Source organism: Triticum urartu, chromosome 5A (genome assembly GCF_056163025.1).
Source record: "Triticum urartu cultivar PI428250 chromosome 5A, HENAU_Tu73, whole genome shotgun sequence".
In the NCBI taxonomy this organism is placed as follows: domain Eukaryota; kingdom Viridiplantae; phylum Streptophyta; class Magnoliopsida; order Poales; family Poaceae; genus Triticum; species Triticum urartu.
This window is the reverse complement of record NC_141877.1, coordinates 496,514,545-496,540,822: the sequence shown is the minus strand read 5'-3', so window position 1 is coordinate 496,540,822 and position 26,278 is coordinate 496,514,545. Positions and strand designations below refer to the sequence as shown.

The 26,278-nt window shown below is 45.9% G+C and overlaps 2 protein-coding genes and 1 long non-coding RNA gene across 4 annotated transcripts; 2 read left to right on the top strand and 1 right to left on the bottom strand.

The window, feature by feature from the left end:
• The first annotated feature begins 2,477 nt into the window (after nt 1-2,477).
• On the top strand, nt 2,478-9,792 carry LOC125550609 (uncharacterized). Of its 2 annotated transcripts, none has more exons than XR_007301713.2 (5): nt 2,478-2,749; nt 2,854-2,911; nt 4,453-4,512; nt 4,600-7,020; nt 9,492-9,792. It is a non-coding gene; the product is annotated as an uncharacterized LOC125550609 (long non-coding RNA). The 2 variants fall into 2 exon arrangements; XR_007301712.2 differs by lacking the exon at nt 9,492-9,792 and adding an exon at nt 8,099-9,478.
• Nucleotides 9,793-10,496: 704 nt separating this feature from the next.
• Nucleotides 10,497-11,328, top strand: LOC125556397 (dirigent protein 1). Its single transcript, XM_048719140.2, has one exon. It carries the CDS (start codon nt 10,691-10,693, stop codon nt 11,219-11,221), a length of 531 nt encoding a protein of 176 aa, XP_048575097.1. The 5' UTR covers nt 10,497-10,690; the 3' UTR covers nt 11,222-11,328.
• A 5,094-nt stretch (nt 11,329-16,422) lies between these two features.
• On the bottom strand, nt 16,423-18,911 carry LOC125556396 (uncharacterized). Its single transcript, XM_048719139.2, has one exon. It carries the CDS (start codon nt 18,811-18,813, stop codon nt 16,708-16,710), a length of 2,106 nt encoding a protein of 701 aa, XP_048575096.2. The 5' UTR covers nt 18,814-18,911; the 3' UTR covers nt 16,423-16,707.
• Between the last annotated feature and the right edge of the window lie 7,367 nt (nt 18,912-26,278).

Sequence of the window (26,278 nt, the reverse complement as noted above, 5' to 3'; positions counted from 1 at the left end):
GGGTATCACCAAGTTTTATTGATCAAACTCCACATGAAGTGCATTACAATCGGATCATGGGGTTGCAACAACCAAACATGTCTTCCCTGATCTAAAAAGTTTGAAAACTTGGCTAACCTATCGGCGTCGCGATTAACCGCTCGGCCTTCAAAAGTAAAAGTGCAGTTAAACAAAAGAGCCCTATTCTTTATCTCTGATAAAATGGCTCCGTGTACACCATTGGCGCCATTATTGATCTCACCCACAATCTGCTTCGAGTCGGACGCTACAACAAAGTTCTGTAGCATCAGATCATCTGCCAAGGAGAGAGCCTCCCTGCAAGCAATTGCTTCCATAGTTGTAGCATTGCTTAATCCCTCAATGACCAGCGAGGAGCTTCCAACATAATTCCCATTAGCATCTTTGCACACGGCCGAGGCAGCTCCTCTGCTCTGGTTTCTTGCAATGCTAGCATCAACATGAATTTTCATGAAGCCTGGTGGGGGTGCTTTGGGTCGCTGTGCACCCGCCCCATTGACTTCCTGCTGAATGACCTTTTTAACTGAAAGGATATCAAGTTCTCTAATAAAACTGCATATAAACAAGTGAGTAGCTGAAGGACTCTGGAAAATTTCATCATGTATTGCTTTCCTCCTCGCCCACCAAATTGCCCACAGGGTTACCGATAGCTTCACGAATGTTGCATGCGATAGCGTGTCTTTCATTGTGAATAACCAATGCTTAGCGCTAGGCTCGGTCGTTTCGCATAGATGTTCCGCCAGCTCCCCATCAACCAAAGCCCATACGCATCTTGCCATCGAGCACTCGAGTAACGAGTGTCGCCATGAGTCCTTCGCACCGCAAAAGCTGCAAGCACTCGTTGTTGCCATATTCCTCTTCGCCCTCACATCTTCAATTGGGATGGAGTGGTGTGCTAATCTTCACAAAAACATACGTATCTTCCCAGGTACTTGAGTTCCCCAGAGGAGTTTCCAAGATTGCTCATCTCTGTCAGTGCTTGATGAGCCCGCACTCCCATGCATCCACATGCATCTTCTGTATTTTGTGATCACCAACATCCTGTAGGCCGACCTAACGGTAAAACTTCCATTTCTTCCAAAGTTCCAAGCCCAGCTATCCGGGATATTTAAAGTGCAGATTGAAATTTGGACAATAGCCTGGATATATATTGGTATGCAAACTTCCTCCAACCTCTCCCAATTCCATGTAGCTGTTGTGCGGTCGATCAAGGCAGAAACAAGATCGAGGGGGGGGGGGGGGGGTTGGTAGATCTCCTCCCGTATGGCCTCATCATCCCATCCCTGGGGATCCAATTGTCCACCCAGATATTGGTTGTCTCACCATTTCCTATGCGTCTAATCAGCCCAAGTTTGAGTATGTCCCGTCCCTCGATAATAGAGCGCCAAATTTGGCTGGGGTGACTTCCAAGTTCTGCTGATAAGATACACCCATTGGGAAAATAAATGCTCTTCAAGATCCTTGCACTCAAAGATTCCGGCGTCTGTAGTATACGCCATGCTTGTTTCGCAAGCAGAGCAAGGTTAAAAAGCTCAAAATCCTTAAAACCTAGACCACCCATGCTCTTAGGTTGTGTCATTGTTTCCCAAGAGACCCAACTTGGTTTTCTCTTTCCATCCTTGCTCCCCCACCAGAATTTCCTGATCAACATATCTAAGTGCTCGCATAGTCCCCGTGGCAACCTGAAACAAGACATTGAATATACAGGAACTGCTTGGGCTACAGCCTTGATCAAAACCTCTTTTCCAGCACTTGATATGGTTTGTTCAATCCACCCTTGGACCTTACTCCACAAATAATCCTTTAGGTATTTGAAAGCTCCATTTTTGGAGCCCCCCACCGCATATATAAAGAACTGAGACTGTTGTTTTCAACAACCATGAGATAGGTCTGTTGGACCATGTAATTTTATCCAAACGCAGGTTGCGATTTCGATTCTTGCTGCCGCATCTTTCTTTTTGGCAACAACTTAGTCCTCGAGCGACGGCCCAACTTGGCCCATATGTGTGAGACGTGAAAAGAAGAGGCCTGAATTACTTGATTTCATGGACAGGTCAAGGTGGGCCGGACGTATGAGACGGGAGGATGCTCGATCGCTTGCTCGATCAGGCGACGCACGAAGCTCAAAATTTAGTACCACCTCAAATATATTTTAAAATCAAACTGAAAACATAAAATCAGGGAAAGAAACGTATTGTGACGGTGAACTCATGAAGTCAACCGTGCTTTATTATCAGGGAAAAGACTTTCCCAAAAACATCATTGGGCCGCTCCTCCTCGTGTATCTTCTCAGCGGATATATTTGCCACTCTTATGACTCAACACAATTTCCTTCTTGTACAGTATATTCTGTGCATCTTCATTCGAACAAATAAATAAACGGTTTTGCTATTTTTCAGTCGAGTGTTTTGCAATTGGCTTTCATTTAAATCTGTGTCCGTTCGATCTCGTGTTAAGATTCGCGCTGAGAGTTGTCGTTTTGGGTCTGTTTTTCTTATCGGGCGCACGTTTCGTTTGGCTCCAGCCCGTTTTTCCGCCGCTCGCCAGGTGTGGTTTTCTGTCTGGTTTTTTCTGCGCATTTCCCTTGCCCATTTCATTTGGGCGGTAGTGTTCGATAGTTTTCGATTTGATAGAGAGAGAGCTAGACGTAGAGCGGTGGAGAAGAGGAGGCGATTCCGTCCCCTTTCCCCCTGCTGGAGCTTAATTTTCTCTTTGATTCACGGTTGCCATGGTTCGTTGTTCTCATCTCCCCCTCCCCCTGTGTGATTTCGCATGTTTTTGCCCCTTAGCTTCTAGATCTAACTCTGTTTTTGCTTGGCTTCCTGGTGTGTGTAGGTTCCAGGGTGTTGTTGTGGAAAGCTCTTGTAGACGCAGCTATTTGTTCAGCTTCGGGGTATGTGTAGATTCCGTTGGTTCCTCCTCTGCTTTTTTTTGTAGATGTATGAATTAGTCTGTTGTTCTGGGTTGTGGTTCCGCTGTTAGGTTTTAGGTCTCCATGTTTTGATCCCATCGGTTATAGGCGGTGGTAGGTGTCATCAGAGGGTTGTTCTTGTGGTTAGGGTTCAGTAATTTCTGCTGGATAGGTAGGCTCTATATTTTCTTGGTCTGGTTGGTTCATGGCAGTTCTACTCCAACCCTCCTGATTTTGGTTGTAGTTGTTTATATTTTGGTAGTATTAATTGTTTCCCTGTGTTAGGCTTTTCCAGTGCTTATTCCCGTGTGAGATGTTTGCAGAGTGAGCAGTGTAGTCTCAAGGGTAATCCCATGTATTTCTCTGTGCACTATCATTGTAATTCCTCGGCATTTACTTTGTAATTCCATGTGTAGTAGCACTGTAATTTGTTCTGTTTTTTTAGTGTTAGATTTTGCAGTGTGGTATATCCAGTGTAGCCTTTTAATCTCCAAATATTAGGTAGGCAGTGTAATATGCCTAGTATGTCCCAGATATGCACTGTAGTATGCCACAGAGTTTCTTTGTAAATGTGAGCTTCTTTTACACTATAATATGCCCGAGATTTGCACTGTAATCCCCTAGATTTACACTGCAATATGCCGTAGATTTACTATGTATGTTTCAGCTTCTTTTACTCCGTAATTTGACCGAGATTTACACTGCAATCCCCTAGATTTTACACTGTTATATGCCCTCCGTTTTCTGTGTATATTTCAGCTACTTTTACTCTGTAATTTGACCAAAATTTACAATGTAATCCCCTAGATTTGCACTGTAATATGTCTCAGATATTACACTGTAATTTGACCGAGATTTACACTGGAATTTGCCTAGATTTACTATGTAAGTTGACTGCGTTCACTGTAATTCCCCATATTTGCACTGTAATATGTCGCACATATTACACTGTAGTTTGACTGAGATTTCCACTGAATTTGCCTCAGATTTACTATGTAATTTTACTGAGTTTTACACTGTAATTCCCCAGATTTGCATTGTGATATGTCCCAGATATTACACTGTAATTTGATCGAGATTTACATTGGAATTTGCGTCAGATTTACTCTGTAATTTGACTGAGATTTACACTGTAATTCCCTAGTTTTTCACTGTAATTTGATTGTAAATTTCAGCTGCATTTCTCTGTAATTTTATTTCATTCTCCGCAATTTTTGAGCTACATTCCTATGCCATATTCATGTGTTTAGAGCTAGCTCTCGGATATGTTTCTCATTTTTTTTATGATTTGTTTTGCTTTTTATTCTAATGGGTAGGCTACGGAAAGTCTCTCACCAGGACATTCCATTAGTATCATCTATTGAGAGTGCATATTCTTTGAATGTTCCATTTGTGCTTAATGACTTCGCGCACGATGGTTCTAATGCTATGTCATTGGTACTTATTTGTTTCTTCTTCTTTAGTTTTTATTTTCTTCTTTCTTCTCTATTTCAGATTTTTAATTGTCTGTTGACTTTTTTCAGGGACTTCTTGGTGATAATGGAGGCTTTGACAACGCTCTATTCAAGTTATATATGAATCATGTGTGTTCTTTTTCTTGAAGTAGTTGATTGTGTTTTTTATGATCTTTGTTTGGATTGACCCTTGTCTTTTTTTGTTTTTGCATAAAGTGAATCATTGAAGAGGAAATTATCATGTGCTTGAAGAAGGAATGTTGTCAGCCCCCATTGTTATACTAAACTCTCTGATGGCTTTAGTCTGTTCCTCTCTTTACTGTTGCACTGCAGTTTCCCAGTGTCGTAGTTCTGTATTTAGGCCATAATTAATCTTTTTTGCTTATGTATCTTATTGTTTGTTTGCACATCTCATGGAATTTCAGTGCTTTTCCTCTGCAAATTAAATGTAATTATCAGAGTATTTCCTCCCCTGTTTTTTTTGTATTATATATGTGCTCATGAAGTCATAGAGCTGGGTTTGCTGTAATGTATGTACTGTATTGTAGTTTTGATTTCTTCACGCTTTGCTTTTGCTAGTTCCATCATGTAGATAACTAGGTCTTTTGCGTTGTATATAATGTCAGATTGTAGGGGAGCAGTAAATGAAAATGTTTCCTGCAATAGATTGCCAACTTTTCATTATTATGTACATAGCATTTTTCTTCAAGTTTCTGAGATCATTATTTGCTATTTTATCTCACATTTAGAACGAGTTCTTGTGTCATTGTGAGTATATCAAGTTCAGTTATTGTTCTTTGCTTGCTTCCCATCTGCAATTTTGAAAAAGTAAATGTCAATATTTGCAATAATATGAACAAGAAACTCTTGTGACATTGTCAATACATGTTCCCACAAGGTGCTTACTGTAATTTGCCAGAATGCCCTGATTTGCTTCTGGTTAATTTCTGCGTTCTTAGATTGTATTTTGCTGTACTTATTTTATAGTAATTCATGTGTATTTAGACTGTAAATTTTCCTTGTGAAGCACTATAATTCATGTGGTCCTTCACTGTGCTTTACTTTCAGAGTAATTCCTTAGAATGTATACTGTAATTCCAGAGCTTTAGTCACTGTAAATCCTTGGTGTTCACATTGTAATTTCCTGTGATTTTTCATTGTTGTCATTCCTTGGTGTTTGCACTGCAATTTCTACTTATTTACTCAGTGAATTTTCTCTGATGTGTCTAAAATGTTGTCTTTGTGCCTACTTCATTGTTGTCATTCCTGCAGTGTGCTTTTTCAGTTTGATTTCAATGTAATTTTTTATGTGTAATTTACAGAATAGTCACTGTAAAAGTTGTAGGTATTACAGTGCAATACCTAAGATTATTTTAGGGAATTACACTCTGTAAACACCCCACTTTTTACATTGTATATACTGTAGGTATTTACAGTGGAGCTCCTCTGATTTTTTTCACTGCATATCCTCAGTTGTCTTAATGCAATATCCCACATTTATCATAGTCCATGCTTTATCTCTAATTTCCTGGATTTCTGACAATGTAAATTGCAGCTACATTACACTGTAATGCAGCACATATTTTCATGTGTATTTAGAATGCTTTTTTTAACTCTGTATTTCCTGTTTGGTTCACTGTTTTTACCCTGATCTAAATAAATTTCAGTGTTGCTTTCAGTCAGTTAGTGTGACGCCCGGATAATTAGGCTACAGTAATCCCCTGCTAATGACTGGCAAGTCATCACAATTAGTTTCCCAATCATCACTTTGTTCCAAATCAAACTCAAATTCAAATTCAAATTGCATGTCAAATTGTTTTCTTCAAAATTTAAAAGACAAAATGTTCGTTGGGTTGCAAATATTCTCTAAGTAATTAACATATAATAACCAACATTTTATAAGGTATTTAAATGCCCCCAAAAAATAATTAAAACAGGGTCAAAACAGTAACTTAAAATGCCTTTCTAAATTGTAAAATTCCAAAACATTTATGTAACTCCGAAACCTTTTTGTGGCAGATTCTAAATTAGCAACACTATTTATGGACCAAGTTTCACATTTTATAAAACTAGTTTACTATTAAAATTAAAGTCAAAACAGAAAGAATAAAAGTTATAGAACAATAAGAAAAGAACAAGAGCTAAAGTGCACTGTGCACTTGAGCCCACTAGCTACAGTACCGGCCCAACCCACCACAGCGGTCATCTCCTTCCTGTGTTCACCAGAGGCGCCGTGGACGCAGCACGCACGTCAACGCCGCCGATGCACACGCGTCGTTGATCCTGCGGTTCCACGGAGGGGATAAGAGCAAGCCCCTGCACCCCCTCACTCTTCCCCTGTAACCCTAGCACGCCCGTTCCCCTCGCTCGTCTCTCTCCCCCTCGAGTTCGTCCGCGCCCAAAGACGCAATCGCCGCCGCCCCATCGTTACAATGGCCACCGAGTTCCCCGCGGGCTGACACCTTGCCAGGAGACGCGCCGGGCTCCTCTACTTCGACTACAACCACTAGTTCGAGCCGGGGCGCCGTCAATCGTCGGGATCGAGCCTTCTTCCCCATCGTCCACCGCATGCCTCTCGCCGTCGTGCCGCCCCTCCGGTTCGCCCCCGACCTCCTCGAGCTCACCATTAACTCCGGGGTGAGCACCTCCACCGATTCCCACTCTTTTCCCCGTTGAATTCGTCGCCGTAGAACCTGTACGCCGTCGCGCCGGAGCTCGCGCTCACGCGTGCCTCTGGCCACCCGTGGCTGCGCTCCCGCACGCAGGCACAGCCGCTCCTGCTGCCGCAGCTGACGCTCGCTTGCCGCTGCTCCTGCAGCTGCTACTTACTCGCGACGCCCGCAGCCACTGCTGCCCGTTGCTACTTCTGCTGCTGTCGCCGCCCCCTGTTGCTTCTGCAGCGCCATCGCTGTTGCTGCCCCGCATCCGCTTGCCACCCCGCGCGCTGTAGCTTCCCTCTGCTGCACGCTCAGCCTGTCATCGCTGTTGTACGCACCTGCCAGGGCCGCGCCCTGCTTTCCTCCGCACGCCGGCGCTGGCCTCGCTGGCTGGAACGAGCGCCCAGCGTTGGCCTTGGGCTGCTAGACGTAGGGGCCGGCCTGGTTCGGTGGGATTAGCCCTGTTAATTAGTAGATTAGTTAGATGGCCCAATGACCAGTGGCCCCCCTTGTTTAATTTTTTTACTAGTTTAGTTGAGTCTTTTAGCACATGTGTCAATTACATGTGGGCCCTTGGGCCCTGTTGACTAGTCAACATTGAATGGTCAACTACTGCTGACTAGACCCTGTAGCCCCACTGTCATACACCCTGGCTAGGACAGCCCCATGTGACAAAAGTATTTAGACGCTTAATTTTGAATTAAGACAATTTAGAAAACCCTTTAAAACTTTGTAAATTCATAGATATTAAACCGTAACTCGGATCAAAATATTCTATAAATGAAAAATGCTCAGAAAAATGAGACGAATCCGAATACGCCATCTACCTACCTGCCACATGCCCCATCACAGCGAACCTGCAACCTTCCCCCTTCGGTTCGTTTGTCCGAATATGCCAAACACCGGGAATACTTTTCCGGATGTTTTCCTTTTCGCCGGTATCACCTATCCCTGCGTTAGGTCACCCCTAGCACAACGTATTGCTGCGTCTTGCTTTGTGTTACATTTGATTGCTCTGTTATTTATTGTATTCCCCCTCCGTACCTTCTTTCCGGTAGACTCTGAGACCGCTGCCGATGTTCGTGTGTTCGACTACATCGAAGACGACCCCTCCTACTTGCCAGAACAACCAGGCAAGCCCCCCCCCCTTGATCACCAGATATCGCATACTCTCCTCTATACTGCTTGCATTAGAGTAGTGTAGCATGTTACTGCTTTCCGTTATCCTATCCTGATGCATAGCCTGTCCTTGCTACTACTGTTGTTACCTTTACCTGCAATCCTAATGCTTAGTATAGGATGCTAGTTTATCATCAGTGGCCCTACACTCTTGTCCGTCGCCATGCTATACTACTGGGCCGTGATCACTTCGGGAGGTGATCACGGGCATATACTTTATACTTTACACTGTTCCATTATCGGTGATACTGTTTGGAGATGGGGGCTGAAGGGGCAGGTGGCTCCATCCAGGTAGTGGTGGGCCTGAGTTCCCGACGGCCCCCGACTGTTACTTTGAGGCGGAGCGACAGGGCAGGTTGAGACCACCTAGGAGAGAGGTGGGCCTAGCCCTGGTCGGCGTTCGCGGTTACTTCAAAATAACACGCTTAACGAGATCTGGGTATTTGATCTGAGTCTGGCTACTGGCCTATACTCACTAACCATCTACGCGGGGACAGTTATGGGCACTCGACGTCGTGGTATCAGCCGAAGCCTTCGTGACGTCAGCGACTGAGCGGCGCGCGCCGGGTTAGACCGCGTAACGCAACTTCCTTTGTAATGGAGGTTGTTAGGTCTGCTCATCGGCCGCGTACGCAACGTGCAGGTGTGCAATGGGCGATGGGCCCAGACCCCTGCGCCATAGGATTTAGACCGGCGTGCTGACCTCTCTGTTGTGCCTAGATAGGGCTGCGACGTGTTGATCTTCCGAGGCCGGGCATGACCCAGGAAAGTGTGTCCGGCCAAATGGGATTGAGCGTATTGGGTTATGTGGTGCACCCCTGCAGGGAAGTTAATCCATTCGAATAGCCGTGATCTTCGGTAACAGGACGACTTGGAGTTGTACCTTGACCTTATGACAACTAGAACCGGATACTTAATAAAACACACCCTTCCAAGTGCCAGATACAACTGGTGATCGCTCTCTCACAGGGCGACGAGGGGAGGATCATCGGTTAGGATTATGCTATGCGATGCTACTTGGTGAACTTACCATCTACTCTCTTCTCCTGCTGCAAGATGGAGGTTACCAGAAGCGTAGTCTTCGAAAGAACTAGCTATCCCCCTCTTATTCCGGCATTCTGCAGTTCAGTCCACATATGATACCCTTATTCCATTTGATACCAATGCATACGTATGTAGTGTAGTTCCTTGCTTGCGAGTACCTTGGATGAGTACTCACGGTTGCTTTTCTTCCAATTTTTCCCCTTTCCTATATCCGATTGCTGCAACCAGACGTTGGAGTCCAGGAGCCAGACGCCACCGTTGATGACGACTACTACTACTCGGGAGGTGCCTACTACTACGTGCAGCCCGCTAACGGCGACCAGGAGTAGTTTAGGTGGATCCCAGGCAGGAGGCATGCGCCTCTTTCGATCTGTATCCCAGTTTGTGCTAGCCTTCTTAAAGCAAACTTGTTTAACTTATGTCTGTACTCAGATATTGTTGCTTCCGCTGACTCGTCTATGATCGAGCTCTTGTATTCGAGCCCTCGAGGCCCTTGGATTGTAATATGATGCTTGTATGACTTATTTTATTTGTAGAGTTGTGTTGTGATATCTTCCCGTAAGTCCCTGATCTTGATCGTACACGTTTGCGTGTATGATTAGTGTACGATTGAATCGGGGACGTCACAGTTAGAACCTAATGATTCTATTTTTTCACTAGATTCTTTGATGTTTTCTGCAGACAAGTTCACGTAAAAGATGTTTGTATATTATAAGGGTGAGCAAAAAAGAGTAGGAGAGTGTTGGTGTTCTGTAAAACCTGATAATCCTACTTTTATTCTCTTTTTGTTAGGCGTGTTTTGTGGTCCAGGAGGGCCTGGTTGGTTGCGTAGTTGAGCAGAAATGAATCGGATTATGTTTTGGTTCGGTGAGAACCGGGTAAGAACTTTTAGTCCGGCCCGTTTTGTTGGACATACAAACATACAAGTATCGTCTGTGTTTTGGACATACAGATGTCATCTCTTTACTTATCAGAAAATTTGAATGAAAGTCAATTGGAAATCAGTCGAATGTTAAATAGACAGTCCCGTAAACACATTAAATAAAATCTACAAAAAATATATCCCGATATCTAAATAAAACACTAACTTCATGATGGTTGCAAAGGTGGTCAACCAGATGGTCAGAGAAGTAGATAACACTGCTAGCTAAAAAATACTTGTTTTTTTTTGAAACTATATAAAATGAATGTCTTAATTAATTTGTTAGTTGTGACAGCTACATATACGGGCATGCAGATGCAGGTCTATTGTTAGCCTGCAGGTCATACTCAGGCTCGGTCCCTCAACGAGCCGATGAAGGCATGAAGCCTACGGAGCGTTATGAGCAAGCTGAATCCATCGGCAGGAACGTTGCACACCCTCAGCTGAAACTGAAATATCAGTTGCTACTTGCTACACGCCCTACACGTTCTGAATTCTGATCACCATGACCCCCTCCTTGCCGTCGCTGTTGCTCGTCCTCCTGCTGGCCTTGTGGACGGCGCCCTACCTCCCAGCGCGCGCCGGCGGCCTCACGCACATCCACCTGTACATGCACGAGACCTTCGCCGGCCCGAACGCCACGACGCTCACGGCGGTGCCGTCCCCTCTGGGCGCCGACGCGACGTTCGGGGCGGTCGGCGTGCTCGACGACGAGCTGCGCTACGGGCCGGACGCGAGGAACTCGTCGCTCGTCCGCCGGTACCAGGGCCTCTTCGTCAGCGCGGGGCTCGTGAGCCCGCCGGGCGCGCAATCGGCGATCAACCTCGTCTTCACGGCCGGCGAGCGCCGCGGGAGCACTCTGGCCATGCTGGGCCCCGTGCTGAGCTTCACGAGCGCCATCGAGCGCGCCGTGGTGGGCGGCACCGGCACCTTCAGGATGGCGCGCGGGTACTGCGTCATGACGCGCGCCGGCAGCCCCACGCCGGAGTCCCTCGTCTACGAGGTCGACCTGTTCCTGGACATGTACCATGCCTGATCGATGGTTGTGCTTGTTGGTTTGTGTTCGTACAGTGCTATTGTGTAGGAGTACGTTGCAAATATATTTTCAATTGGTGTTCAAATGTTCTTGAAACCCCAACAAAATGCATTCAACTACTGAGCATATATGCTGTACATGGAAGCAAAGCCTCGCAAACGTGCAGCGTGTACGTATGTACAATCTACATGCTCTAGATAGCAAACGGACTTTATGCAGAGCAGTTGTGAATTGTGATGACTAAATTCTCAGAACTAATAGTTGTGGCTTCTATGCAGAACAGTTGCGTGATGTGTTCATGCAATTTAGACATTATCATGCATTTCGAGTTCCTATGTACACATCAGCCCATATGTGGGCATCGTTCATTATTGCATAGATGAAAGCTTCTATATATACCTTCCACTGGTTCCATTTGCTAGCTGAATGTGCGTCAATGAGCTAGCTATCTAGGTAGTAACCAATCTTTGTGCTTTACCAAGTTATTCTCCCCCATATTTCATTAGTATTATATGTTCAAAATGTTTAATATGTGAGAGATTGGAGAATACCAACTTGTTAGCAAGCATGCTTCTCTAGGATAGGCCTAGCCAACATGCCATGTTTCCGCACCTCCCTCTGCAACGCAGTAGGCAAGAGATGACCTCAACCTATCAGAGCGCCACTATTTTCAGCGAGGGGAACCACCTATATTTGTAATGAATTCAGATCATGCACCAACAAAAATGAATGCTTGCGAAAAGAAGTGGCAAGAGATAATGTACTGGGTGCTAATTCCGTTGGTGGGAGTCATGTACCCCAAGGACATTGCCAATAGCCATCCATGTTGAAACAATAGTCGGGACAACATTCGAGCCATGGTTCGCCGTGCCATGATGTGCGTCCCCATTACTACCGCTCAAGTCCAAATAAACTGATTTTGCATCCCTATTACTACCGCTCAGTTCTGATAATGACTTTTTTATTGCAGGGTTCGGAGGTGGACTAATCAATATAACCAACATTTGCAACGAAAAAAGCTTGCTGAAATTTATGAGGGCCAAACTGAGCTTCTTGCTCAACCCGGTGAACCCCAAATAACACAAACAGTTGCAGAGGCCCTATCGGGGGTGACCGCCAAGTTGAGAAGACGACCGAGATACTTGCTGGAAATAAGGATGGCATGGTCCACATGTGGGCCCAACACCGTAGGTGAGTAGAAATCTCAAATCATGCCAAAGTTGGCCTTTTTTCTCACCTTTTCTGGAACCTGACTGCATGGTCAATGCCAAGTCCAGATGTTGTAAGAATGCAAGATTTGGGAAATCATAGGCTTATCAATTGCATATTTTCTAAGGAACTTGAGATGAGTTCCGTGAACTTCTGTTAATTTTCCTCAAGGATTCCCTTACGGCTTTCTACAGGCACCTGATCACACTTCAGTAAATGCATGCTCCAGAATTACTGTCTACTTTTGCAAATTAGTTTGCTGGTTTTGCAGTGTTTGAATGCATAGTCCAGGAGGCAATAAACGAATATCACACAGAACACTTAAGACGTAAATAGCAAACAGACGAGGCAATATGTTGGTACACAAGAAGCACAAGCAAGGCCAACTAATTTGTTAGCATCCTAGGATGGAAGTCCTTTATTTCTGATCTTTGCAGAAATGCTATATGGTAGGGGCCAACCAGCAATAAAACAAGATTCTTTACAATATTATATAGAAGAAATGTCAATACTTAGTACTATAACGTAATTTTTTAAAATGTAATGAAATTTTATCTACCTGTAAAATATGAGTTAAACAATTAAATATATTTGTTTGTGCTCTTGGACATACCGAAATACGAATGCTACTGATAGTGTATTAGGTAGGTAAAATTGCCACCGGCACAACTGGATGCAATCACCATTTGATTGTGAAAGTTTAGCACATAGAAAAGGAAGGGACTGACTACTGTTAAAATCAACCCACACTGCAACTCCAGAAATAATTAGAAACAACTTATGTTAGTTCATGTTCTAACTCAAATTTTAGTTATATGATACCACACAGAGAAAAATCAAGGATTTAAGGCTATGAGTAACGTGTTTCTCTGTGAAGCAGTGGGAATTGAGCAACGATCTTACGTTCTTAACAATTTGTGTTTGTTGAAAATAGAGACTGACAAGGCACTCTCTCTTCCCTTTTCTGCATGTTTCCTTCAAAAAATGAACCAAAATGATATGCATACTGTTTTACAGTAGATGTTCTATATGTCACTCTTTCTCCATACAGATATTAACGTCGGTCTAACTTTGGGAGGTCTTTAGCTCAATTGCTTAAGCTGAACCTTGTAGGGCATTAACCGATGGCGAAGAAGATGTTCTTCTTTTGCATATACTAATATTGTACCACTATTTGCAGACGGAAAGTCATGGATGAAGATGCTGCAATCGCAGCTGTGATTGATGCAGTTGAACTCAAATGGTTAGAATACAACATTTCCTTCTCTCGCATATATCAGCGGCTAGATTTTTTGGCACCCTCTCTAATGATCATATTTAATGGTGCATTGCATGTAGGGAAGAGCAGTCATCTAAGAGAGGACAAGCTGCTGGAAGGTTTACATCAGGACGCCATAATGGTAATGCAGAAATTTTGTGTCTTCAGTGTCAAGTCCTTTTGAGTTATGATTATGCTAGCAGATAGTCTGAAAAGGTTCTCTTAAAAGATCAAAGCCATTGTTATGATGAAAAAGAGCGTGTAGGTGTTCATGCTTTGCTAAGACCAGGTTTCTTTTCTTTTTGGTATTCTTGAACTTTTTTGACAATCAAACTAGAAGATTGTTTCCAGCCTTTGAACTCCTAGGAGATTTCAATACAAATTGTAACAGATCATTTACCTTGTGTTTGTGAATATGTGAACTATACTATTCCACTATAATTTTTGCATTGTTCTGTGAATTTGTTTAGAATATAATTTAACATGTTCTTTCAGATTGAAGGTGAGGCACCTCCACCCGGCTATGTGTGCCGCAGCTGCGGAGTTGCAGGCCATGTACCCCAAGGACATTGCCAATAGCCGTCCATGTTGAAACAATAGTCGGGACGACATTAGAGCCATGGTTCGCCGTGCCATGATGTTTTCCGTCCCCATTACTACCGCTCAGGTCCAGATAAACTGATTCTGCATCCCTACAACTACCACATCAGTTCAGGATCAATATCAGGTTGTTCTGATAATGGCATTGTTATTGCAGAGTTCGGAGATGGACTAATCAATGTAACCAACATTTGCAATGGTAAAAAGCTTGCTGAAATCTATGAGGACCAAACTGATCTTCTTGCTCAAATTCGGTGAACCCCAAATAACACAAACAGTTGCAGAGGCCCTATCGGGGCTGACCGCCAAGTTGAGAAGACAACCGAGATATCTGCAGGAAATAAGGATGGCACGGTCCACGTGTGGGCCCGACACCATAGGTGAATAGAAATGTCAAATCATGGCAATGTTGGCCGTTTTTTTGTTACCTTTTCTGGAACATGACTGCATGGTCCATGCCAAGTCCAGAGGCTGTAAGAATGAAGTTTTGGGTAATCATAGGCTTATGAATTGCATGTTTTGTAAAGAACCTGAGATGAGTTTCTTAAACTTCTGTTAATTTTCCTCGATGATTCCCTTACGGCTTATGGTACAATCTACAGGCACCTGATTACACTTCAGTAAAAGCATGCTCCAGAATTATTATCTACTTTTGAAATTTAGTTTGTTGGTTTTGCAGTGTTTGAATGCATAATCCAGGAGGCAATAAACGAATATCACACAGAACACTTAAGACGTGAATAGCAAACAGACGAGGCAATATGTTGGTACACAAGAAGCACAAGCAAGGCCAACTAATTTGTTAGCATCCTAGAATGCAAGTCCTTTATTTCCGCCAACCAACAATGAAACGAGATGTGTTATGATATTATATAGAAGAAATTTCAATACTTAGTACAACCTCCGTCCCAAATTATACATCTGTCTCTAGATAAATCTAAAATAAGTAATTTGGAGCGGAATGAGTACTAACGTAATTTTTTAAGTGTAAAGAAATTTCATCTACCTGTAGAATATGAGTGAAATAGTTAAATATGTGTGGTCAACATTGTTGCCGCTCGTCGCGGAGACGTGTACCAAGTGTTTGACAAAATGCATAAGCCAATTGTAAGTTTTACTCCCCTGTATTTAGGGAATCGGTTAGGTCCGGCCAAAACTAGTGGAGTAAATTACTCCACTAAGGCCTCCTTTGTTGGTTCATATGATAGGAAAATCATAGCAATAGAAAAGTCATAGGAAATAAGATGACATGCATCTGAAATACTATAAATAGAAATATGAAAGAAGATGCCCTTTGGTTAACATCATAGGATTTTTTCATTGAGTCTAGACTAACGTTTATTTTCCTATGAAATATAAAGGATAGAAAGGGCTCTAAAGAAATTTTGTCTATAGAAATCCTATCCTACGAGATACCCACAAAATTCTTACAAACCAAAGGAGGTCTAAAGGCTAAAGCTAACTCGGTGGTTTACTCCTCTACTTTTTAGGGGATTGGCTAGAGATGCTCTTAGGCAGGTAAAATTGCCACTACCACAACTGGGTGCAATCACCATTTGATTGTGAAGCAACTGACTACAGTTAAAATCAACTAACACAGTAACTCCAAAAAAAATTAGAAACAACTTATGTTAGTTCATGTTCTAACTCAATTTTTAGTTATATGATGTAGTACCACCCATGAAAAAAAAATCAAGGATTTAAGGCTATGAATAATGTATTTTCTGTGAAGTAGTAGGAATTGAGCAATTCCCCATTCAAAGCCATTTTATTCATTCTCTGTTTCCTGCACTCTTGTCCTGCAGAAACAGAGAATTTCAAGGTAAACTGGCCCTGAACTGAATTCAGTTCATACCTACGACACTAATCAAAGAGACTCACTACATTCCTATCCTAGTACCAACTAAAGCAACATGTTCAACAGAAGCTAATCAAAACACCATGACAAACTAAACCGAGATAACTGGTAAAGGGCAGGAACACCACAACAATTGTATTTCAGCAGTATATATACGCTAGCCAAATGAACTGGCAAATTAACAGCAGCAAGCTGCCATGGCATGCAGGAGCAAAGAAGCATGATGTTGGATCAGCAATACAACTACCTACAGTATATGTCAGTGGACGTACAGTATTAAGCACTAGAAATCCGTTCTTCCAGTCCAATCATCATACCACGAACAGTACACTGTCCGGAATACAGAAGTTCATTCATGCACTCCAAATCAAGGACGATTCATCACTAAAACTGGATAAAGCTAAACCATGCCAATCATCCTACCAGCACAACCATAATGTTCAACGACGGAAACCTATTGCATTTGCAGGCATGGATTTGGTTCGAATTCTGAGAATCAACACCAGCTGCCAATTCTGAAAAGAACTGATCAGACTAAGCTCATGACAACTGACAATCGATCTAATCGAACACCTCCAGCTTCTGGTACTCCTCGCCGGCGATGGCCTCCATCATGATGGCCTCGGGGTTCACCACGCCGTCGTTCTTCAGGAAGATCTTGAGCAAGTTCTTGGAGAAGCCGCTCACCATGGCCACCCCAGGCTGGGTCGACGTCACCGGCGTCGACTTCGAGTCACGCAGGTTCCAGAAGATGATCTGGGGCACCACGTCGCCATACCCGGCAGCCCTGAACTTCTTGCAGATCACCTCGTAGTCCGTGTCCCACGACCTGCTGCGAGCATAGTACCCGCCGGTCGCCGACGCCTGGTCGAACTCCATGTCGCTGTACACGAAAATGGTCCTGATCATCTTCTCGGGCGCCAGCCGGGCCTCCACCGCAGTGGAGAGGATCTGGTCGAACACCGCCTGGAAGTTGGTGTTCATGTCCCACTGCATACTCTCCACGAAACTCATCTTCTCCCGAAGGGTCTTGCCCTTGATCAGGTGGATCTCGGGCCTCTCGCTGAAGGTGATCACCTTGCCTGCCCAGGGCTCCTCGCTGAGCTCCGATGTGAGCACGCCCAGCGCGATGCACACATGCATCGGGGTGCCGTGCATGCTGCCGGACACGTCGCAGACGGAGATGCAGTTGCTCAGCGCCCCCTTGGAGCGCAGGTCGTCTACCATGCGGCGCCACTGCAGCTCCGACACGTCGTCCTCCACGCCACTTAAGGCGGACGCGGCGATCTCGTGCGGCAGGAGCGCGCCCGCCGAGATCTTGGCCTTGCCGGCCTCCACGTCCTCCAGGTACTTGTCGAAGCGCTCCTCGTCGTGCTTCTTGAAGAGGAACTTGTACCGCCGCATGGCCACCGAGGCCACGCGGGTGTAGGGGAGCTCCGACCACCGCTGGGCGCTCATGTACACCTCCGGGAGTTCCAGCACTTTGCGCAGCGGCACGAGCACCTCGCGGCGGAGGCGGTGGAGGGCGCGGTACGTGTAGTGCTCGTCCGTGAGCTGGGCGTACTCGGGGTCCGAGTCGCGCGGGAAGAGGCGACGGGCGATGGCCTCGCAGAGCAGCGTGGTGCGGTCGAAGGACGAGCCCGGCGTGGGGCACCACTTCGCGGCGAGGCCGATCTTCCTCTTCTTGCCACCTGCGGCCAGCTGCTCGAGGTCCGAAGCGAGGAGGGCGGCGAAGAAGTCCGCGACGGCCTCGAACAGGAAGCGGTACGCGCTGTCGCCGTAGTACGTCTCCAGCGACTGCACGGCGAGCTTGGCCACCTTCCGGACCTTCTTGGACATCCGCCGGGGCTTCTTCTTCTGGTCCACGTCCACCTCCATCTCCTCGGGCTTCTGCTCGGCCGGCTCCTGGACCGTGACAGACACAGGGACGGTCTCCACCTCCATGGGCTTCCTGCCGGCCTTGGAGAGGGCGGCGGAGAGGAAGTCGCCGAAGGTGGCCTTGGGCGGCACAGGGGCCAGCTCGCGGGCGCGCTTGCGGCTGGCCAGGCTAGCCCGCAAGGCCTCCCGCTGCTTGGCGAAGTCCTTCTCCTTCCTCCTCACCTTCTCGGCGGCGGCGCCCTCCCTGGCGACCTTGCGCACGTCGGGGCCGTGGATGAGGCGGAAGAGCAGCTCGGGGAAGTCCTTGAGGTAGCCGAACTCGGCGAGCGCGGCGACGTTGCAGGCGAGTGTGCGCGGGTGGTTGTCGTGCAGCCAGAGCGCGGCCGCGTAGAAGCCCTCCTTGTCCGACTTGCCGGTGCCGCGGACGCCGCGGAGGTTGCAGGCGAGCTTGAGCGCCGTGAGCGCGTCGTGCGCCCACGCCGCGGCGAGCAGCGCGCGCACGCGCTCGGGCGGCGTGTCGGGCACCACCTGGAAGAAGAGGTCGAGGCAGGGGTTGCCCGAGTTGGCGTACGTGGCGGAGCAGTTCTCCGTGAGCGCCCTCCGCGGCTTGAGCGCGGCCTTGGCCTCCGCGGCGGACGGCGCGTTGAAGGCCGCGTCGAGGAGGTCGAGGAAGGGGTGCGACGCGGGCGCGGCGACGTCGGCGGGGCCGGGCGAGGGGCGGGCGGCGCGGATGACGGGAGGGCCGAGGAGGCGGCGCGGCGGCGCAGCGGGCTCCGTCTGCGTCGCCATGGCGGTCAGCGCGCTAGGGTTTTGGGGGGATCGAGGGAGCGGGCTAGGCTGGGGAGGAAGAATTGAGATCTGATGGGATTGATTTGATCTGGAGGAGGGAGGCGTTGGTTGGTTATATGGATCGGGAGAGGAAGGAGGAACCGACTTGGCTGGTCGACGGCAGATCCGGCTGATCGGCGTCGCGTGGGCCCTCCCTCGTGCTTCGAACCGACATAGTAGCAGCAGCCATTCTGCGTGGTTCAATTTTGCTTAATTTTTCTTTGAAATTCAAGTTGGAGTGCTTGAAAATCAGACATCAGATTTTAGACACGGCAAATCGAACATTTTTAAGTAGATTATATGTTGTTGCGAGGATGACAATTTTCTTAGCAATCACGGCAATTCCTGGCAAAAAACTGAACACGGTAAGGATTTGCCATGTGCTTGCTAAGAAAATTACTAAGGAGTATAATTTGCCATCTCGGGAGTTTGACCTGCCATGCCTAAAAAATTTAGGTACATTTGTAGTAGAATCATGTTTTTAACACATTACAATTGAAGACGCTCGCATACACTCATTTTTTTTAATACACGCATACAATCCAATCCCTATGAGCACCTTCGAGAGAGACTGAACCGACATAACATCTTCAGATTGATAAAGTGATCACATGCACATCGTAATTGATGGAAACACCTCTTTCCACTAAACCAAAATTGCAGGAAAGCTTGGAAATAAAATACAAGCACCAATGCGACTTGGAACTCTCGTGAGTTGGTTCCACCATAAAGTTAGCATACCTAGTTTGAACTAATTAAACCTATGAATCCTCCTCACTTTCCATGTCCCCCATTGCATTTCAGGTGCCCCATCTTCCCCAAATAATCTTGCCAACGTCATTATGTTCGTTCTCATCAGGACAATAATAGTCGTCGGGCAACCGACCTGGGACCAGAATGTTCACTCCTGGAACCGTTCCATAGGTTGTTTCTGTCGTTCGATAGCCACCTCCTACCTCCCATTTTCACCCTCGCGCAACGTCACGCAACACTACTGCCAGCTTGTAGCCGCGTGCCCTCCCCTAGTTGTGGCGTAGCCTCGCTTCCTCTCACCCACACCGACTCACGGATGTAGTGCCCAGGACTGACACTACGCAAATCTAGCCGGCTCCACCAGCTTCCGCATAGTATCGATCCAATACCACTAAAGCTTCACATGACGAACACGCCAAAACGTGCCCGCCATGTGGAAGAGTTGATATCACAACACAAATTAAAAAGTATTCCGCGTACAACAAGAATAAGTCATATACAATATATCATACAACGAGGGCCTTATGACAGAAATCTAACTCATACAATGGAAATGAATAAACCTTATACATGTAAGAATGCAAATTTCCTTAAGAAGGCTCAAGGTAAAGCAAATGGCGCCCAAAACCCTGCCCAAACCGTTGTTTGAAAGGCGACCAAGCAAACGTCGTCCATCACCATACCTGTAAGATGCATCTATGCCTGTTGTTATTGTGGCAAAGGTGAGTATGGTGATACTTAGCAAGTCTCATTACCAAGGGTACCCGCACTAACACAACTATAAGTATGAAAGGGATAATGAAGGAAATATGCCCTAGAGGCAATAATAAAGTTATTATTTATTTCCTTATATCATGATAAATGTTTATTATTCATGCTAGAATTGTATTAACCAGAAACATAATACATGTGTGAATACATAGACAAACAGAGTGTCACTAGTATACCTCTACTTGACTAGCTCGTTAATCAAAGATGGTTATGTTTCCTAACCATGAACAAGGAGTTGTTATTTGATTAACGGGATCACATCATTAGGTGAATGATCTGATTGACATGACCCATTCCATTAGCTTAGCACCCGATCGTTTAGTATGTTGCTATTGCTTTCTTCATGACTTATACATGTTCCTATGACTATGAGATTATGCAACTCCCGTTTGCCGGAGGAACACTTTGTGTGCTACCAAACGTCACAACGTAAATGGGTGATTATAAAGGTGCTCTACATGTGTCTCCAAAGGTACATGTTGGGTTGGCGTATTTCGAAATTAGGATTTGTCACTCCGATTGTCGGAGAGGTACCTCTGGGCCCTCTCGGTAATGCACATCACATAAGCCTTGCAAGCATTGCAACTAATGAGTTGGTTGCGAGATGATGTATTACGTAACGAGTAAAGAGACTTGCCGGTAACGAGATTGAACTAGGTATTGAGATACCGACGATCAAATCTCGGGCAAGTAACATACCGATGACAAAGGGAACAACGTATGTTGTTATGCGGTCTGACCGATAAAGATCTTCGTAGAATATGTGGGAGCCAATATGAGCATCCAGGTTCCGCTATTGGTTATTGACCAGAGACGTATCTCGGTCATGTCTACATTGTTCTCGAACCCATAGGGTCCGCACGCTTAAGGTTTCAATGATAATTATATTATGAGTTTATGAGTTTTGATGTACCGAAGATAGTTCGGAGTCCCGGATGTGATCACGGACATGACGAGGAATCTCGAAATGGTCGAGACATAAAGATTGATATATTGGACGGCTATATTCGGACACCGGAAGTGTTCCGGGTGATTTCGGAGAAAACCGGAGAGCCGGAGGGTTACCGGAACCCCCCCGGAGAAGTAATGGGCCATATGGGCCTTAGTGGAGAGAGAGAGGGGCTGCCAGAGGTGGGCCGCGCGCCTCCTCCCCCCTGGTCCGAATTGGACTAGGAGAGGGGGGCGGCGCCCCCCTTTCCCTCTCCCTCCCCACTTCTTTCCCCCTCCTAGTAGGAGTCCTACTCCTACTAGGAGGAGGACTCCTCCTTGGCGCGCCATAGAGGGCCGGCCGGCCTCCTCCCCTTGATCCTTTATATACGGGGGCAGGGGGCACCCCTTGACACACAAGTTGATCCACGTGATCATATTCTTAGCCGTGTGCGGTGCCCCCTTCCACCATAGTCCTCGATAATATTGTAGCGGTGCTTAGGCGAAACCCTCCGACGGTAGTACATCAAGATCGTCACCACGCCGTCGTGCTGACGGAACTCTTCCCCGACACTTTGCTGGATCGGAGTCCGGGGATCGTCATCGAGCTGAACGTGTGCTAGAACTCGGAGGTGCCGTAGTTTCGGTGCTTGATCGGTCGGGCCGTGGAGACGTACGACTACATCAACCAAGTTAACGCTTCCGTTGCCGATCTACAAGTGTACGTAGATCACACTCTCCCCCTCTCGTTGCTATGCATCACCATGATCTTGCGTGTGCGTAGGAATTTTTTTGAAATTACTACGAAACCCAACAGTGGCATCCGAGCCTAGGTTTTATATGTTGATGTTATATGCACGAGTAGAACACAAGTGAGTTGTGGGCGATATAAGTCATACGGCTTACCAGCATGTCATACTTTGGTTCGGCGGTATTGTTGGACGAAGCGGCCCGGACCGACATTACGCGTACGCTTACGCGAGACCGGTTCTCCCGACGTGCTTTGCACATAGGTGGCTTGCGGGTGACAGTTTCTCCAACTTTAGTTGAACCGAGTGTGGCTACGCCCGGTCCTTGCGAAGGTTAAAACAGCACCAACTTGACAAACTATCGTTGTGGTTTTAATGCGTAGGTAAGATTGGTTCTTGCTTAAGCCCGTAGCAGCCACGCAAAACTTGCAACAACAAAGTAGAGGACGTCTAACTTGTTTTTGCAGGGCATGTTGTGATGTGATATGGTCAAGACATGATGCTAAATTTTATTGTATGAGATGATCATGTTTTGTAACCGAGTTATCGGCAACTGGCAGGAGCCATATGGTTATCGCTTTATTGTATGCAATGCAATTGCGCTGTAATACTTTACTTTATCACTAAGCGGTAGCGATAGTCGTGGAAGCATAAGATTGGCGAGACGACAACGATGCTACGATGGAGATCAAGGTGTCGCGCCGGTGACGATGATGATCACGACGGTGCTTCGAAGATGGAGATCACAAGCACAAGATGATGATGGCCATATCATATCACTTATATTGATTGCATGTGATGTTTATCTTTTATGCATCTTATCTTGCTTTGATTGACGGTAGCATTATAAGATGATCTCTCACTAATTATCAAGAAGTGTTCTCCCTGAGTATGCACCTTTGTGAAAGTTCTTCGTGCTGAGACACCACGTGATGATCGGGTGTGATAGGCTCTACGTTCAAATACAACGGGTGCAAAACAGTTGCACACGCGGAATACTCAGGTTATACTTGATGAGCCAAGCATATACAGATATGGCCTCGGAACACGGAGACCGAAAGGTCGAGCTGTTGGGTTTCGTAGTAATTTCAAAAAAATTCCTACGCACACGCAAGATCATGTGATGCATAGCAACAAGGGGGGAGTGTGATCTACATACCTAGTAGATCGACAACGGAAGCGTTTGGTTGTTGTAGTCGTACGTCTTCACGATCCGACCGATCAAGCACCGAAACTACGGCACCTCCGAGTTCGAGCACACGTTCAGCTCGATGACGATCCCCAGACTCCGATCCAGCAAAGTGTCGGGGAAGAGTTCCGTCAGCACGACGGCGTGGTGACGATCTTGATGTACTACTGCAGCAGGGCTTCGCCTAAACTCCACTACAATATTATCGAGGACTATGGTGGCTGGGGGCGCCGCACACGGCTAAGGAATAGATCACGTGGATCAACTTGTGTCTATCTGGGGTGCCCCTTGCCTCAGTATATAAAGGAGCCAGGGAGAGGGGGCGGCCGGCCAAGGTGGGCGCGCCAAGGGGGAGTCCTACTCCCATCGGGAGTAGGACTCCTAGTTGGACAAGGAGAGAGGGGAAAGAGGTGGAAGAGAGGAAGGAAAGGGGGGGGCGCCGCCCCCCTTCCCTTGTCCTATTCGGACTAGGAAGGGGAGAGGCGCGCGGCCACCTCTTGCCTCCTTCTCTCTTCTTCCTCAAGGCCCATGTAGGCCCAATAAACCCCCCCGGGGGGGGGTCCGGTAACCCCCCGGTACTCTGGGAAAATGCCGATTTCACCCGGAACGATTCCGATGTCCAAATATAGGCTTCCAATATATCAATCTTTACGTCTCGACCATTTCGAGACTCCTCGTCATGTCCGTGATCACATCCGGGACTCCGAACAACCTTCGGTACATCAAAATGCATAAACTCATAATATAACTGTCATCGTAACCTTAAGCGTGCGGACCCTACGGGTTCGAGAATAATGTAGACATGACCGAGACACGTCTCCGGTCAATAACCAATAGCGGGACCTGGATGCCCATATTGGCTCCTACATATTCTATGAAGATCTTTATCGGTCAGACCGCATAACAACATACGTCGTTCCCTTTGTCATCAGTATGTTACTTGCCCGAGATTCGATCGTCGGTATCCCATACCTAGTTCGATCTCGTTTCCGGCAAGTCTCTTTACTCGTTCTGTAATACATCATCCTCAACTAACTCATTTAGTTGCAATGCTTGCAAGGCTTAAGTGATGTGCATTACCGAGAGGGCCCAGAGATACCTCTCCGATAATCGGAGTGACAAAACCTAATCTCGAAATACGCCAACCCAACATGTACCTTTGGAGACACCTGTAGTACTCCTTTATAATCACCCAGTTACGTTGTGACGTTTGGTAGTACCCAAAGTGCTCCTCCGGTAAACGGGAGTTGCATAATCTCATAGTTATAGGAACATGTATAAGTCATGAAGAAAGCAATAGCAACACACTAAACGATCGGGTGCTAAGCTAATGGAATGGGTCATGTCAATCAGATCATTCACTTAATGATGTGATCCCGTTAATCAAATAACAACTCATTGTTTATGGTTAGGAAACATAACCATCTTTGATTAACGAGCTAGTCAAGTAGGGGCATACTAGTGACACTTTGTTTGTCTATGTATTCACACATGTATTATGTTTCCGGTTAATACAATTCTAGCATGAATAATAAACATTTATCATGATTATAAGGAAATAAATAATAACTTTATTATTGCCTCTAGGGCATATTTCCTTCAGTCTCCCACTTGCACTAGAGTCAATAATCTAGATTACACAGTACTGATTCTAACACCCATGGAGCCTTGGTGCTTATCATGTTTTGCTCGTGGAAGAGGTTTAGTCAACGGGTCTGCAATATTCAGATCCGTATGTATCTTGCAAATCTCTATGTCTCCCACCTGGACTAGATCCCGGATGGAATTGAAGCGTCTCTTGATGTGCTTGGTTCTCTTGTGAAATCTGGATTCCTTTGCCAAGGCAATTGCACCAGTATTGTCACAGTAGATTTTCATTGGACCCGATGCACTAGGTATGACACCTAGATCGGATATGAACTCCTTCATCCAGACTCCTTCATTTGCTGCTTCCAAAGCAGCTATGTACTCCGCTTCACATGTAGATCCTACTACAACGCTTTGTTTAGAACGGCACCAACTTACAGCCCCACCGTTTAATGTAAACACGTATCCGGTTCGCGATTTAGAATCGTCCGGATCAGTGTCAAAGCTTGCATCAACGTAACCTTTTACGACGAGCTCTTTGTCACCTCCATATACGAGAAGCATATCCTTAGTCCTTTTCAGGTATTTCAGGATGTTCTTGACCGCTGTCCAGTGATCCACTCCTGGATTACTTTGGTACCTCCCTGCTAGACTTATAGCAAGGCACACATCAGGTCTGGTACACAGCATTGCATACATGATAGATCCTATCGCTGATGCATAGGGAACATCTTTCATATTCTCTCTATCTTCTGCAATGGTCGGGCATTGAGTCTTACTCAATTTCACACCTTGTAACACAGGCAAGAATCCTTTCTTTGCTTGATCCATTTTGAACTTCTTCAAAACCTTGTCAAGGTATGTGGTTTGTGAAAGTCCAATTAAGCGTCTTGATCTATCTCTATAGATCTTAATGCCTAATATGTAAGCAGCCACCGAGGTCTTTCATTGAAAAACTTTTATTCAAGTATCCCTTTATGCTATTCAGAAATTCTATATCATTTCCGATTAGTAATATGTCATCCACATATAATATCAGAAATGCTACAGAGCTCCCACTCACTTTCTTGTAAATACAGGCTTCTCCAAAAGTCTGTATAAAACCAAATGCTTTGATCACACTATCAAAACGTTTATTCCAACTCCGAGAGGCTTGCACCAGTCCATAAATGGATCGCTGGAGCTTGCACACTTTGTTAGCTCCCTTTGGATCGACAAAACCTTCTGGTTGCATCATATACAACTCTTCTTCCAGAAATCCATTCAGGAATGCATTTTTGACATCCATCTACCAAATTTCATAATCATAAAATGCAGCAATTGCTAACATGATTCGGACAGACTTAAGCATCGCTACGGGTGAGAAGGTCTCATCGTAGTCAATCCCTTGAACTTGCCGAAAACCTTTTTTGACAAGTCGAGCTTTGTAGACAGTAATATTACCGTCAGC